This window comes from Corvus hawaiiensis, chromosome 16, assembly GCF_020740725.1.
Source record: "Corvus hawaiiensis isolate bCorHaw1 chromosome 16, bCorHaw1.pri.cur, whole genome shotgun sequence".
Lineage (NCBI taxonomy): Eukaryota > Metazoa > Chordata > Aves > Passeriformes > Corvidae > Corvus > Corvus hawaiiensis.
In genome coordinates this window covers 9,902,416-9,918,067 of record NC_063228.1, presented here as the reverse complement: position 1 = coordinate 9,918,067, position 15,652 = coordinate 9,902,416, and the positions used below count along the sequence as shown (strand labels likewise).

General features: G+C 40.1%; 1 protein-coding gene and 1 non-coding gene across 5 annotated transcripts in view; both read right to left on the bottom strand.

Moving 5' to 3' along the window:
- Window positions 1–4,873: 4,873 nt before the first annotated feature.
- On the bottom strand, window positions 4,874–4,945 carry TRNAT-CGU. The gene has a single exon. It is a non-coding gene; the product is annotated as a tRNA-Thr (tRNA).
- Window positions 4,946–9,274: 4,329 nt separating this feature from the next.
- Window positions 9,275–15,652, bottom strand: part of MRTFB (myocardin related transcription factor B) — a 70,456-nt gene continuing 64,078 nt past the window's right edge. For all 4 annotated transcript variants that reach the window (XM_048320415.1, XM_048320418.1, XM_048320416.1 and 1 more), the window contains one exon: window positions 9,275–14,659. In XM_048320415.1, coding sequence (XP_048176372.1) covers window positions 14,121–14,659 — 539 coding nt within the window. In that variant the 3' untranslated portion in view covers window positions 9,275–14,120. The remainder of the gene's footprint in view (window positions 14,660–15,652) is intronic.

Below are 15,652 nucleotides of genomic sequence, written 5' to 3'. Positions count from 1 at the left end.
ATCCTCGCTCCGAGCCGGCTCCTTCCGTTGGCAAAATCCTGACTCATTACATAAAAAGATCACCCTGCCAGGCGCCCTGAAACATTTCTTCATCACGGTCACGCCACAAGCTAAACAAGAGGCCACATCAAGGGGAGGGGGAGAGGGGGAAGCGGAGAGAAAAAAAAAAAAATACAGAGGTTTTTTTTTTTTCATTAAGATCCTCTTCCTTGAAAAGGTGGGGGGGAAAAAGTGCAGGGAGAAAAAAAAAAAAAAAAAGAGCAGCCACTAGGAAAAAAACTAGAGAAGATTCACTCATTGTTGCCACAAAGACACCTCTCCCCTTCCCACTCCTTCTCCATGCTCATTCCTCCAACAGTGCTACAAAGACGTGCAGTCTGCGCCGGGAGTTGTGAGCCCGAGCCGTGAGCTCCTCAACTCCGCGGGGGCCGTGCCAGGAGACCCGGGGCGCACAGTCCTCCGAGAGGAGGTGTGGTGAGTCCAAGACCGTCCGAAAATTATTTTTTTTCCTAGAAACTACCACCAAATATAGTAACAGGGAAGGGGTATTCCTAGAAATTCGGGAGACGTCAGAAAGGGAAGATTTGTGAAATTCAGCTTCACTTCCTGCAGAGGGCTCCTAGCACAGGGATAAAAAAAAAAAGGCAATAAAGTGCTTTTCATGCTTCTCTGATCACATAATGGTTAAAAAAAAGAATGGTAAAACACTTAACTCACATTTCTCCGATACAATCTAGTAGTTTCATAAGGGAAGAATGCTAATCAGTAACCTCCTTTCCTCATTTTCTACTAATGTTTATTAGATGTCTATCTCCTGTATTTATTTTCCCCACATCCTCATATCAGACCTATGCATGCAGCAAATAAAAGGAATATGCATATGAGGGAAAAATGGGCCAAATGATAACCCTCCTACATATCACAGAAACACTGAGTGTTTGTGTGTTATTTTAAACAGGCTTTGCCGTTTGCATCTTTCGTGCTACACTGATGTGAATAATTCATGTCCCCACTGTAGATGTGTGCAATATTGTTACTCGCATGAATGGGAATTTGTAGGTTGCCTTTTATTTAAGGGCTTCAACACTGAGTACTACTGAGCACTGTCAGTCCCCATGGACTTAATGGTATCTTAGGCTCTTAATTAATTCAGTTCAGCAATTCACAGGATCAGGCCCTGACCGACAAACGCAGACCCGCACGCTGTCAGGAGCCACATTATTCCTCATGTGTCTCCTAAATCTGTGTTTGCTTTGTGCTAGTGTCTAACACCCAACCTTTCCTGACTCACATCTTCTTAAAAAACACTGATACCTTCCATAGGAAGCAGAATTGAATGTTTGCAAAGCAGAGACGAATGAAGATGTTATTATAGGCTGTTAATTATATAGAGATGTCAGTGCATTTGTAATAAAGCATTATTTATCCAGGAACAGCAAAGCTTCCTGTAAAAACCACAAAGCCAGCTTTTGGGGGAAGATAATAGATTTCAATGTATGCAACTCTTGCAGGTTAATTGGATTTCCTTAATGAAATTCCCCTCAGCCACATGAAATCCTTGGGTTTGTTCTTTGAATTTCATTATGACTTGCAGAGTCTTCTCTGCCCCCAAATCAAATGCAATAAAAACACTGGAGCTGGCTTCACTTCCGTGTTTTGTGAACACTCATATTTAATCAAAACTTGGTTACAGACACCTTGTCTGTCTGCAGTTTTGAAGGGGAATTAGCAGAGTTCACCTGACACTCCTGAGTGTGCTTTGACTCCTAAGTGTGTTTAACTGTTACTGCAGTGCTCAGTAAACAATTGCATCAAAATACAGACCCAGGTTTCAGAGAGGTGCACCCACAGTGTTTCATTAGCAATAATGCCTGGTTAGAAGTAGATTTACTTTAAGTAATCTCCTGGAATTCAAAACAGCTCTAGTTAATTGCGAAAAGGCCTTTTTAATCTGTCTGGCTTACTTACGGCACACTGCTCCACTCTGCCTGTCACTCTCATTTCCTGAGTGAAAAAGTGAATGGCAGCTTCAAGCTCAGGATCTTTTAATCATTAAAAGAAATGGATGTGCTGTCCTCTGTTGGTCATACTGGTTGTCACAAGTGAAATTCAATTAAAAAGGCAGCAAGAGCCTGTTATAGTGACAAAAAAAAAAAGAATATGAAACTAAACTACATTTGCTTCACCTTCTGCTTTCACCAATAACACTGCACAGTGGAAGGGGTTGTTTTTTTTTGGTTTTTTGTTTTGTTTTTTTTTTTTTTTAATGATGCAATGATAGAAACTGGATTATGGAGAGGACTCGACTGTAGTACAGATTCTGCCTTGGGATTCCCCGGACCCTGGCTGCTGGTTTACCCTCTGTCCCTGGCATGTGGGTGCCACAGGGAGCTGCAGGCACCCTCCGGAGCCAGGGCTGCAGGGGGCTGCAGTGCTGCCAGCCACGTGGTGAGAGAGGAAGTTTCGGGTTTAAATTTCACATCACACGGTCTGGTCTGGGGACAGGGCTGTGTGTGCCAGTTGGTGCTCAGTGTAGTGACCCGTGTAGTGTGGTGCCATGGCAGATGGGCAGCCTCTCGGGGCGATGGCAGCCCGGCCTGTGCTGGGGGTGTGTAACGCAAATTCCCACTTGGCCTCTCCCGGGGTCCTTCCATGAGCCCTGATGTGCGGAAATGCCCTGCTCTGCAGAAATGCCCTACTCTGCACTCTGCTGCTAAGCAGTGGTGTGGCCTTGCTGGGTGCTCAGTTCAAGAATATGTAGCATCTGGAGAGGATCTGGAGAATTATAGCAAGGATGATTAGAGGTGTAGAAAACCTGGCCTAAAATGAGAGATTTTAAAATTTGGGCCTTTTGTTGTCTAGAAAAAGAAAGCTGAAGGCAAATAGAGCAACACTTTCAAAAAAGGTTTAACATCATGTAAATGAATCTGTTGTGGCAGTAGACCCATGTGATATGTTAATTATTTCTACCTCTTAACTGCTGCTAGAGTTACCATTTCTGGGCTGCACTACTTTCTCCTGTGAGTACACAGATAGTTTTCTAATTACAAAATTAATTTCAAGTAAATAACCACAAGACATATCTTAAAATGTTACTTAGCAATATTGTGATCATGCTAATAGATTAGCAATGTTATTAAACAAAATATAAGTTCTGTCTGCAAACTGTGGTAAAACAGGCTCTGTGTTATCTGATGTCTGTGTTACCTAACAGACTCACAGGCCTCGAACCATTGTTAAGAGGGTGAGACAGCCATAGCACTTGTGCATACCTGGCTTTGTCCTATAAATACATTATTTCTAAAAGACAAGCAAGAATTTATGAAAGTTTTACTCATCAGTGGCAAGGTGGCTCATCTCCACCCTCCCCGTGAGGATTATCCCTGTGGCTGTAGTAAGCAGAAAGAAGTATTTATCAGTTATATGTTTTGTCCTTGAGTTTGATTTTTGCATTTAGTTTTTACAACCCTCCTATGAAAGTAGTTTCAGGGATATGGATGTACCTCATTGTCCTTTGTATCTATAAGTAAAAATATCTAAGAATATTTACAAAATCCAGTGTAAATAGTTAAGGACGTTTATTTCTGTCTAAACAACAAATGCACAATTTATATTCTTGACTACAGTGGTGCAGAATATGAGGGGTAGATTTGTCAGGAAGATAACAAAGTTGATTGTGTGGACAGAATGGTCAGTAAAATTTCAAATGGTAAGTAAATATGAAACATGAATCAATAAAGATTTCCTTCAATTAGTAATGCTGTTACTATTTACACTGTTAGGATAGCTTTAAGTGCTGTCCAAGCCTTAATTGTGTGTGTGGGTTTGGTGCCTGGTCCCATCAGTGTCACTGAGTTGGACCTCCTGGCTACTTGTGGTCCTGTTGGGTCAGCTGTGTCCGAAGCGCCCAGTGTTGTTTCACCTGGAGAAGGGGAGCACTGCTCCGCTCCAGTGAGCGTAACCACCGCACCCCTTCCTTACCCGTTTTCAGTGTCACAGGGAGTTTTTGCTATTAAAAAATAGAAAATGTAAAGTACACACTAATCAGATTGCAAATAATCTAAGTGGTTAGTGATACAGATGAAGAAACCTCATGGTTCACTAATCAGAAGACAGAACCAAATTAATAAATACTTAATTATATGGTGGCAGGGTGGGGGTGAACCAGTGAAGGGGACCTGGGGGATTATAGGATGGTCTTGGTAACCGCAGCCTGTGGAGAAGGCTCTCTTCAAACAAGAGTTTGAAGCAGCTGCAGGCTGTCTTCAAACAACACTCCGCAGAGGCTCCACTTGGTCCTCCCAGGAATGACTCAATGTCGAGGTGGGCACCAGCATTTGCCTCAAGGGTGATGTGTAGAAAAGGGGTGTGACACGACTTCCACTCAGCCTCAGCAGTCACCTTGGCCTTACACATTTCAAAGTACTTTTTGTTTCTTCAGGATGAGCTCAGGGTCTCTTGAAAACAAGATCAGTCTCCAAGAAAAAACGAAGAAAAAAGTTTCTCTTGCTGCAGATGTGAGGAGGGAGGGCGTGCAGCCGCTGAGGGATGCAGCAGGAGTGACCAAGGTCAAGGCAGGAGTGGCAGGATATTCACCAGAACCCCTTGTTGGGGCCGGAAGAGCCGCTGCCGCCGGTGCGAGACCCTCCGCTGCGTACCTGCTCTCGGAGGCCAAGCAGGGACCCGCCCCGGGGGATCGGCTCTGCCGTCGTCGGGTGCGCTCCGGATTTCTGCGGGCCTCGGGGGCACCATCCCCGCTACCAGGCGGGTCGGGGGCTCCGCGGAGGGTCTCAGCTGCGGTCGCCGGGACGGGGCGGAGCTCCGCCTTCCCCTAAAAAGGAGGGGGACAGCTCCCGCCAGCGCGCACCCACCGAGGCACGGACGGGGTTCGAACCCGTGATCTTCGGTTTACGAGACCGACGCCTTACCACTTGGCCACCGCGCCTGCGTTAAGGCCGTCTCCTGACGCCCTTCTATCGCTGGCGCCACTCCCGCGTGCCCGCCCACATCCCGCCCTCGCAGGCGCCTGCGCCGCCACCTGCCGGGGGCGCGCGGTGCTGGGGCACTGAGGGCGCGGGGGGGGCTGAAGGGGCGGAACGGGAGGGAGGGGCGGGGACTGCTGCCGGTCCCCCTCCTCGTCTCGTTTCGGCTCTCGCTGCCGCTGCCCGCTCTCGCTCTCTCTTCGTCTCCCGCTCTTGGAGCTGCCAGGAGGTTCCCCTCCAGCTGCGGCGGCGTCCTGAGGGCAGCGCCTTCTGCCCGCGTCGGGCCCAGGTCTGTGAGGGTGCGGTGCCCGGCGATGGCACTCGAAGCGCTGCTTCACACCGGCAGAACGGCTTAGAGAGGGGGGAAAAAAGCGGGATTAAAACTTTACTCCTCCGAGAAGAGAAGCAGAAATGCAAAACGTTGGGATAATTAAATGGTAAATACTAAATTAAACACGCTTGCTGCCTGGTAGCTGTTCCCTCAAAACACTCAACTGTTGTTAAACGCAGAAAAGATACTAAAATATGTATTATTTTCCAGACTGGGTCTCCTAGATTTTTACAAGTGTGACCTGAAAATAAAGCTTTTAGTTTTTCATTTAATGTGCGTTGTGGAGGTCTGTTTAAATTCTCCAAGAAACTGCTGCTGGACACCCAAGTTCTATGTTCCTTTTGGTTTGGTTTTGGTTTCCTTGTGGAAGAAGCATGTGAACATACTAGAGGTACATTTGTAAAGGCTGAGATCAGAGTTACTGATTTGGTAGTGCTGTAATGCAGGTGCATTAAAAAGTTGATACAGAACGAAAATAGCTTGGCTTGGAAGAGACCTTCAAAAGTTATCTAGTTGAAGCACCCTGCTACGAGCTGGGAAATAATTATGTATTGTTTTGGGATATTCTTTGAACTCTCATTATGGAAAGTCATGCTTGATGGCTTGACTGTATGAAAAAAAATTTTAGTTCTTTAAAAGTTATGATTTGTTAGTTTGTGTGTGATAACTCTATGCCTGCCTGTGTTTAAACAGAATGATCTGAATTAGCTTGACCTGCAGTGGAAAGTGTGTAATTTAAATTACCTTACTGGATAGTCAGCCCTTGCTAAGTGTGTTTGCTGCTACCTTGGAAAAGCTGCCCCAAAGATGATCTGATTTTCCACTCCCTGTGGGCATAACTGATGGCCTGGCCAACCCGAATGCTTGCTGGAATTTATGTGCTAGTCTTGTTCATCATATGCCCTCATCTGGGCTATGGAAAGCTGGGCAGTGAGAATAGCACTGTTGTATTCTGCTTTTGTCTTGTCAGTGTAATCACTGCAGCATTTCAAAGTATGATGATATGTAGGAGTGGAAGCCACCTCCCTCAGCTCTCACACCTGTAATGTTTATGAAAGGTGTGACCTCAGAGGGCCACTTAGCTCCCCTGGCAGAAGGAGTTACTCTTAGTATTGCCAAGCTGGCAGCTGGAAGGAGTTCAATTTTAATCAGTCATGTTTGATGATATGCCATTTCTGGCCTACTTGCCTATTACAAAATATGCTCTTTTATGTGCCATACTTGCCAGTTTTAACTTGTCATCACAGTTCCTGTGCAGCTTACATCTGTGTTTATTAATGTTTTTGGATCCTTGTGAGCTGAGAGGTAATTTTGTGGTGAGAGAGAGGGCTGTTTGAATTGTTGGTGGAATTCATATGAGTTTTATGTCTTCAAATATGTTACATTTTAATAAATGTATTTGCTTGGCATCAGGAATAGTATTTAATGGCATATCAACTTCTATTGATCAAGTTCTTCCTTAACTGTATGGGGAGATGGAAACTTCAATTTGAATTCATAAAGATCTTCTAACTAGATTAAGAAGAAATATTTGATTTGGTTTAAAAAATTTGTCTACTCTAACTTCCTCAGTGTGTCTGGAAAAACTGCTTCTGTCTAAACAAAGCGCTGTTTAATGGTGAACTGATTTATCATGATAGTTTTTATAACTAAAAATGTAAACTTGATTTTAAAAAGTGTAATTGCCCTTTTGGTGTCTGGGTACTTTTGTTTGGGAGTGTCTTTTATGCTGGCCCTTACCCTTGTTTGAGCTCCATGTGAAAGCCCTTCCTCTTCACGCTGAATCCTCCTCGTGCACTGTTCTCTTCTGACACAAGCTTCTTTTAAACACAACGTGGCTTTTCTAAAGGGAAGTCTTTAGAGGACTCCATTGCTGAAAAGATATTGTTGGAGATTTTGTTGGATGGATAAATAATCACCAGTTGGTTTTTTTTTTTTTCTTTCTTTCATTAGCCTCACACATATGAGATGGAGGTGTTGCTTTAGGAGAGGCTTTGGTGTCTCTTTTCATGTGCAAAACCAGGCCTTTCAACTTTCCCTGACTTTTCTGAGATACAGGGGAGCAATCATATATATGCAGATTTGGTGCAACAGAGTTTTATAAAGACTTGCTGTGGGGTAGCTGGAATGCTCCTCATTTGCAGTTATTTGAGCTTTGACTTTGTCTTGGCTGTATGAAAGAATGTTTCTGTTCACTATTTTAACTTCTAATCCACAGCACTTGTCTTGGGGGGGGTTCAAGAATGATGCAGTGGATGGCAGAGTGGCCCTGTAGTCCTTTTTCTGCAGAGAAGACTGGAGACTCAACTTCGGGTAATTTTTTTACATGAAAGGAAGTATTTATCTTAGAGTTACTCGTTACATTTATGGATAAACACGTGAAGGAAAAAATGCCAAGCCCTGGCTGTTGGGTCTCAGAAGCTTTAATTCATTACTTTGATTTTGCGTTAGGAATGTCTTGGTAAGGTTGCAGACTATACTTCAGGGTGTGGGGAAATCCATGCAACTTCTTTGCCATCAAAGAAATATCTCCTGCTTGAGACTGTACAAATATTCTAAGAAATAATGTTTCTCGCAACATCTGTACAATATACAACAAGCCAATAAGCAGGAGCAAATGGCATTGAATGTGCTACAGAGTAAAGACAAATGTGCTCGTGGCCATCTGTAGAACATGTTTGAATAAACTGAGGTTTTATTGAAAATCAGGGTTTAGCCTGTGGAAAAAGTTCACTCAGCGTAATCTCAAATTTTATCAAGCCTTGTTTTGTGTTTACATCATAATAGTAATATGAACATAGCTTGTGAGGGAGGGTTATGTGTTTATGTTCTTTGTAATTGTAAAACAATCAAACCCCCAGATTGCCAGTTGGTACCAAAACAAGTGCTTTATCTCTGTTATACTCCAGCTGTAATTCCTGTAATGCACAAGTACATGGTCAAAAAGTGCTGCACTTATTTTGCAATATTTGTGTGTGGTGTGTAATAGCTGAAGGTAAGTTTGTGGCACATATAGCCTACAAACTTTTACAATGGTTAAAGTTCACAGAGAAGAGGAATTTTATGAAATTTAGAGTGTTTATTAGTAATTTTTAATTTGTTCAGTTTTACTTAATTGCTACCTACTACTTTATGGGGTTTTTAATATTTGGCCAAGTTCTGATGTCATCAGTGTAGAACAGACTTTAATGAGGAAACGGTGGGTGATTAGTACAGGTCTGCCTTCACAAGGGGAAGTGTAACACTAAGTATTTAAATGAACAGCTTCATCCTTAAAAGAAGCTTGTGCAAACAGCTCATAGCTCATTCTCCTGAAGAAATGCATTCTTCAGGTGTTCTAGCAGCTGAGCAGAATGCAAATTGCAAATACAAAATCTCACAACCCAACACATCTTGAAAACCTTGGAAGAATTTGGGAAAGTCATGTATTAAAGTGCATTACAAGAGGTATGTAGTAAGAGGACAAGGGGGAACAGATTAAAAATGAAATTGGGTATTATTAGGAGGAAGTTCTTCACTGTGAGGGTGGTGAGATACTGGAGTGAGTCACCCAGAGAAGCTGTGGCTGCCCCATCCCTGGCCATGTCCAACGCCACGTTGGAAGGGGCTTGGAGCAACCTGGGATAGTGGAAGGTGCCCCTGCCCATAGCAGGGAACAAGACAAGCTTTAAGGTCCCTTTCAACCCAGGCCATTCTATGAGTAAATGACTCTCTACAAAAAAATTGCTTAAAAAAATTAAAGTCCAAACCTAAACTCTGAGGGTTCAGGAAATCTCTCTTCTTACAGATTTTGGCCCCGATTTTGATGACAAATCATTATTGTTTTGGAGTTTGTCTAAGTGCAGATTCATTCTTACTCCTTTTCGTGAGAAAGGTACCTAGAACATAGGCCAAATGTTTCAGACTCATAAAGGTCAAAATGATATTTTTCACTTTTAAGTAGTAACCACGGACAAATGAACACAGTTTTCCTTTTTTATTTGAGACACTTAGCAAAAATGCTGAATATCAAACATTTCCTCAGTAGCTACAATATTGCCACTATGTACAAAATATTTGATAAATGTAGTACACATATAAAAATACAGTATGCATTACATATATACAGTACAATGTGCAAAACATATGGCATTCAAACATACGGAATTGATTTTAGGGGTGCAAACAGCAAATACAAAGGCATCATGGTTTCTTCTAGAAAGGCAATACATAAACTGACGCCCTGATTGCCATAATTTGCATTTAGTAAAGTAGTGCTTAAATGAAGAGGGCCCCAGAGATAGGTGTTTATCTTCCTCTTTTCACAAAATGAGATGCTAAGACATAATTATGACTATGAAAATAAGAAGAGAAACACCTACTAGGGTTAGCGTTATTTCTACTGCAAGCAGTACTGTGAAGAAAATCCTATCTGGAAAAAAAGCCTGTGCTATTACTTACTACAAATTTCTCAAACAACAAAAAACAAATCTGTACTGTTAAACATCAAAAACAGCTTTGAAAATATCTACATCCTTAATTTTAAAAAAGTATGGATAACACTTCTGGGGACTTAATTTCCTATGTTTTAAAATACAAAGTGCCTCCTTTGGCAATATAAATGGCAATGCTTTGGTTCCTATTTAAATTTTTATATTATTATAATTTATTTTAGGCTGTCTTTTGAATATCTGAGCTGTATATTTTTATAAAAATAGTGTGATTATATAGTTATTAACCATTCCCTGCTTTTTTTGAGAATTTGCTCTCATAGCTAGAATGGCTTTTTTTGGCTAGATTTCTACAAATACATTTATGCACTTTTAACTTAAAAAGACTTTCTATTCAGTATTGGACACTACAGAATGATGTAGGTGTCACTTTTTTGCACTTTATTCCTAGCAAACTGGTATAAAAGGAATATTTAAGATTATTTCAGGTTTTAATGGATGCTCTTTATTGGCCATGTATACTATATGTAACTCAATTCCACGGATCTCACATAAAATACCTTCTGGAGGATGGTCTAGAAGTCACTGAAAGGTGATTTCATAGACCACAATACAAAGAGTTTAAACAGAACACTTACTAGAGATAAGTGGAAGATTTTTTTTCCAGTTTTAATAGAGTTTGCTTTAAGTTTATAATATACTTAAGATGCCATCCAAATAATAATTGTTTACATCAGTGAGCTCTCCTGTGTTTTGATTACATAATGCCCTTCCAGTTCAATGTATTCTGTAATTGCATTTTCTCTGCCTTGAAAATAGTTCAGCAGCTTGTGCTTGGGTTCCAATTATGGTGCCTACACTTTTGAGGCATCTGAGTGTTTGAGATTATGTAACAGAAAAGTTTAATATTGACACTTCTGTTTTGACCACCATCTTCTCTGAACATGACTCCTGCTGGTGAATTCAGAAATACCTGGGAAATAAATGTCACTATTAAGTAGTCATTATTTCTAAAAGCCGTGGCCTCAGCTTTTTAAAGAGGTCTGATTCTGCAAGCGCACATTGCTGGATTACACTTAAAATTTCTGTGGAAAACAACTGCCATAAATTAATTTTATTCTCAGAGAGTATGACTATGCTTTTTAACTATTTCTAATGTTAAACAAAATTTTGCCTGTAAACTTCCTTGCTGTAACTGATGCTGAATGGCACTAAAAGTGCACAAAAAATTCCATTTCTCTACTGAACACAGGATGTGACTCCTCTTGAGTAATATGAGCCTTGTAAAACTTGTCTGAGCTCTCTCTGTGTCTAGATGTGTAAACAACCAACTTTTGATTTTCACACTGATTAAAAGGTATTCTTAATTACTTTGAAGGACCTACTAACACCACATTTGATAGGATGCATTCTGTTAGTATGCTGCAGCCATTAAATGGCAAATTTAGTGCCGGTGCATTCCTTTGCAACTGTTCTCTTAATGAGAAAGATTCAGTTCTGTGCAGTCAAACTGCACAGTCATCATTAAAATTCTAAGATGTATTGTATTTGTGCTACAAAAATTTTCACGTAAAACATGCACACACAGAAGTCTAAGCAAAACCTGTTTCTGCCATAAACAGGCATATACAACTATGGCAAACATATCACATTTCAGAACAAAGTCTAAAGCAAACCATTTTATATAAGGTTTAATACACAATTCTGAAATGTACAAAAAAGTAATCACACATTCCCTACACTAGAATATTTGTACTTCAGAAACTAAAATGATCCCTTAATTTTTTTTTTTTTTTCAAATAGACGTTCAGAGTAGAAAGCTATACTGTACTGATAACAAGACATCTCAACTGTTTGGGTTTATTTCTGCACATTGATTCCTATGGGTTAATTAACATTCTACACTGCCAATAAGGATAATTTTGTAGCAAGATGACTTTGCCAGTTTCAAGCTCTATTTACATGCACATCAAAAATGACAGTACAGTTGCTCTAGGTTAATTTGTCCTCTAACAATTAATTTACTTGCCTCTCATTTAATCAGGAGGCAGGGTCAAAAGGGATAACTCTAATCACACATATGTTGTATGATGTCTGGTGTATCACACATAATAAACCAACAGTACTGCAGAACACTAAATTTCATTCAGTCATTCTTATCAGACCAAGACTCCTTAATTCTTATTCTCGTAACAGCCGAGGGCACTTAGTATCTCAGAGTATTAGCTCCCAAGATAGAATGATGAACAGGAATGCAAAAAGTTGAATGTAAGTGTTCAGTGTTATTGAAAAATCCTATACCATCAAAGCTTAAGGCAGACAGTCCACATGTAATATTGTACTCAAGTATTGTAGGCACAGCAAGAAGGAGTAAGGAATTGTGTCTTTCAACTGTGTGTAACGAAAATCTCCAAAGATTGTTTTCTTGCACTTAGTTTCATATTACAGTAATTCTTGGCCAGTAAAACTAGTGAAGATACATAATGATTTAAAGCGCTATAATTGATATGATGCTAACATATGGTATCAGTTTAAACCCTGAATCAATGATGTAATCCATTATTTTATCTGAAGCCAATGGAGTTCTGTAGTATCAGTAAACCAGACTGCATTATATGTGGAGATGCAAATTTGCAGTTAATTCCATAACATTTTCTGACAGAAGTATTTGTTTGGTGTTAACATGATTGTGTTGTGTTTTCCTTTTTGAAGAATGTGGTAAAGGTTGCTAAGTGGTTAACAGCTATTCACTGTTTTCAGTATTTCTTTGATACATATAGTAGGCAAAAGCTTCGGGGCATTTTTTCATTCATTCCTACAAAACTTTATTTTTGAAACTTTTTGGTGAGGAAAGAATAGTTTTCATACTAGAAAACATACCACGTTTCCCTGTTTCAGGAAATGGGGGACTGTTTCCTTTTATCTTAATTTAGGAATTCCCTAAAAGGAAATTCCAGTTTTGTGTTTGATTATCAGCCTCCATCATCTATGGCAACATTTAACAGCTATTACCTGAGAGACAACCATAGAATGTCAAAATACATTAATTCTACTTGAATTTTTTGTTTTTCTAACTGCTTTCATAATAGACTCTGAAAACAACAACTAAGGGTTTTAAAACAAAAAAAATATTCACATGCTGTGCTGTGAGGTAAGAGTGTAATTTTTGCTATTATGTTTCAGATATGCAATATACCTTCTTATCACAAAACAGTACATTCTGATACTGGTGTTTAGGATTCTCACTGAGCAGCTTCTCTGTTGGCTTCCCTGATGTTATGTAGTGGTAGACAAAGCTGTTCAATAGACAAAGTATTCATTAAGAAATGATGGCTGTCCTGTCAGTACTGTCCCCTGCAACTTGATCTCATCCTACAAACATCATGAGAGCACTGGGACTATTCTTGCATAGATGCTTGCAGGATTGTAGTGTACAACACTATTAATTAAACTTTTCTACTCCCTCAAACTGTTCTAATATGCTGAGATACTGGAGTCAATGATCTAACAAATGTCCTCAAACACAAAGCAAAATAGGGTATTTACTTCCATTATAGTAATCTCTTGTTTGAAGACCACTGTGTTCCCCTCTGTTCACAAAAATAAGCTATATAAAGTTAAAAGAGTATACAAATAACTGTCTGATATACACATTAAAACCTAGCTATTAAATCCAGAGCATTGCTATAGAAAATTCAGTGTTCTCAATATTACCTGGCATAGCTACAGTGGATTTCTTGCAGTTACACTTAATATCCCTTTGGATGCAGTTAAATTCCTCCCTCATGATTAAAGAATGGGGGAAGTGTTTTAAAATCCACAAAAGCAAAATATAAAAACAACTTGAACAAATTAAGAGCCTAGATATATGAAATTTCACTGAACCAGCCAGTGCTTCTACTTGCCTTTGCCCTCACAATTAGTTCTGAACCTGGCTCAGGCTTTCCACAGGAACAATGAAGTGCAGTGATACCTCCCCTCCCCCAGACATTTGCTCACTGGGTCAATACAGAGAACTGACATCTCACTCTAAGTTTAGTCACGTGTTGCTCATTTAAGCATTACAAAGTCAGAGACATAACTTCTTTCTTAAATATTTTTGATACATTTACCTTGGGGTACTTTTAATCACTAAGTACAATCATCCTTTCTTGATTTGTGAAATACAGCTTTCAGAGGGCCCTGATCTGCATTACTGATAGGTGCATAAAGTGATTGATTCACTGTTGTAAACTTGAAAATCAATAAGGAATTAGCTTCAAGCATTTGTTCTTCCAAACATTACTGTCTTAATTTATGTTAACTGCAATCAGAATGGTGTAATAATGGACCTCTGCTGTAAAAAGACTTGCAGGTCATGTTCTCATTGGCTATAGCTTAATCCCAGTGCAACTGTAGATCTTGTGGATCTAGAAAGTCAGTGGAAAACACGCTCGGGGCAGCAGAACTGAGAGGGGTGAGTCCAGATGAGGAGCTGGGCATTGTAATGTCCAGCCATTCCATATTGTCCAAATTTGTATCAGGAAGGTCAAGAGACAGACAAGAATTATTAGTAGTAAACTGTGGGTCAGATGTTTCCATGGGTGAATGAGAGTGATCTAAAATGCTGGAGTGATTAAGCAGATCATTCTGGAGGTCTTCAATTAAAGAAAATGACTCTCTGTCCTCATTACTGCTTGTCAGTTGAGGAATTTCATTACCTGATGGTAAAGTTCCATCCAAGAGGGCTTCAAGTTGGTTTTCCAAACTTATAGACAAGCTGGTTGTTGGTTCTAAGGACACAGAAGGAGGGGCCATTTGGATCTGTGGAGGTGGACGGGATATCACTGTATTCACTGGCATTGTAGTGATGTTGGCTGTTACTGGTCTCATTTTAGATATGGGAGATGGTTCTTCTTTTATTGGAAGGGAAATCTCTGTAATAAAAAAACCCCACTGTTGAATTCAAAAAGATAATGACATAATATCCTCACGCTTAGAACTTCCAGCCCTTCTTTGCCCACTCTGAGATCCATCCACAGTGAATTCAGTGGAGTAACAGTCACTTTGCTGCTCTACTCACACACTTGCATACATCAGACTCTGGCAAGGCCTCCATGAACAACGAAGTATTTTAAAACAAGTTCCAGAGTTCTGCTTTCAGTGATAGTTCAGCCAAGTACTATGAGTATTGATGAAAAAAGGAGCATATTTCTAGACGTTAGCTTTACCTCCTTCATGTTTATAGGTCTTCTCAGTAACTAGAGTAATTATGGAACCAACACACTTCCTTGTCTAGAGAAGAGTACCCAAACGAATTTTCAGTTTCATCCCTGTTTAGTACTGCCCATATTGGTTAATTAAGAGTCCATGAGATGAACTGATGTGATTAAGAAGCATTTATTCCCAATTCTAGAATCTAAAACTACACTTCTGTCAAGAAGTTCCATATAAGATATTGGCAGTAACAATAAAGGGAACTAAAGCCTAACTTCCAATTTATTCTTAGATGTGAATGAAGCCCAAAAATAAGACAGACAAATATGCAAATAAATCCTCTACCACAAGTGATGTTCCTACCAGCAAAAATATACCCAACAACATATTTTGTGCTCGTTTTCCAAGCAAAAACCCACATCCTTCTCACTCTCCTGAAGTACATTAGTAAACTAAACATTTTTCAGCACAGAGCTTACTTACATTAAGTGCAAGAGCTCTGAACGCTTTACTTTGTTTTTTTTCATAAAGATGATCATTAATTTAGCTTGAGTTCTTGACTACACCAGTTACTTATCTCAGATTGTCACTGTCTACTCACATTTTCTGCAGCTGACCTTGCAATTTGCTTTGAGAAAGGAAAAAATACTCTGATGTATAGAATAAGGCTAAAGTCTTCCAGCAGCCTACAACCAGTCACTTCTGCACTGGCA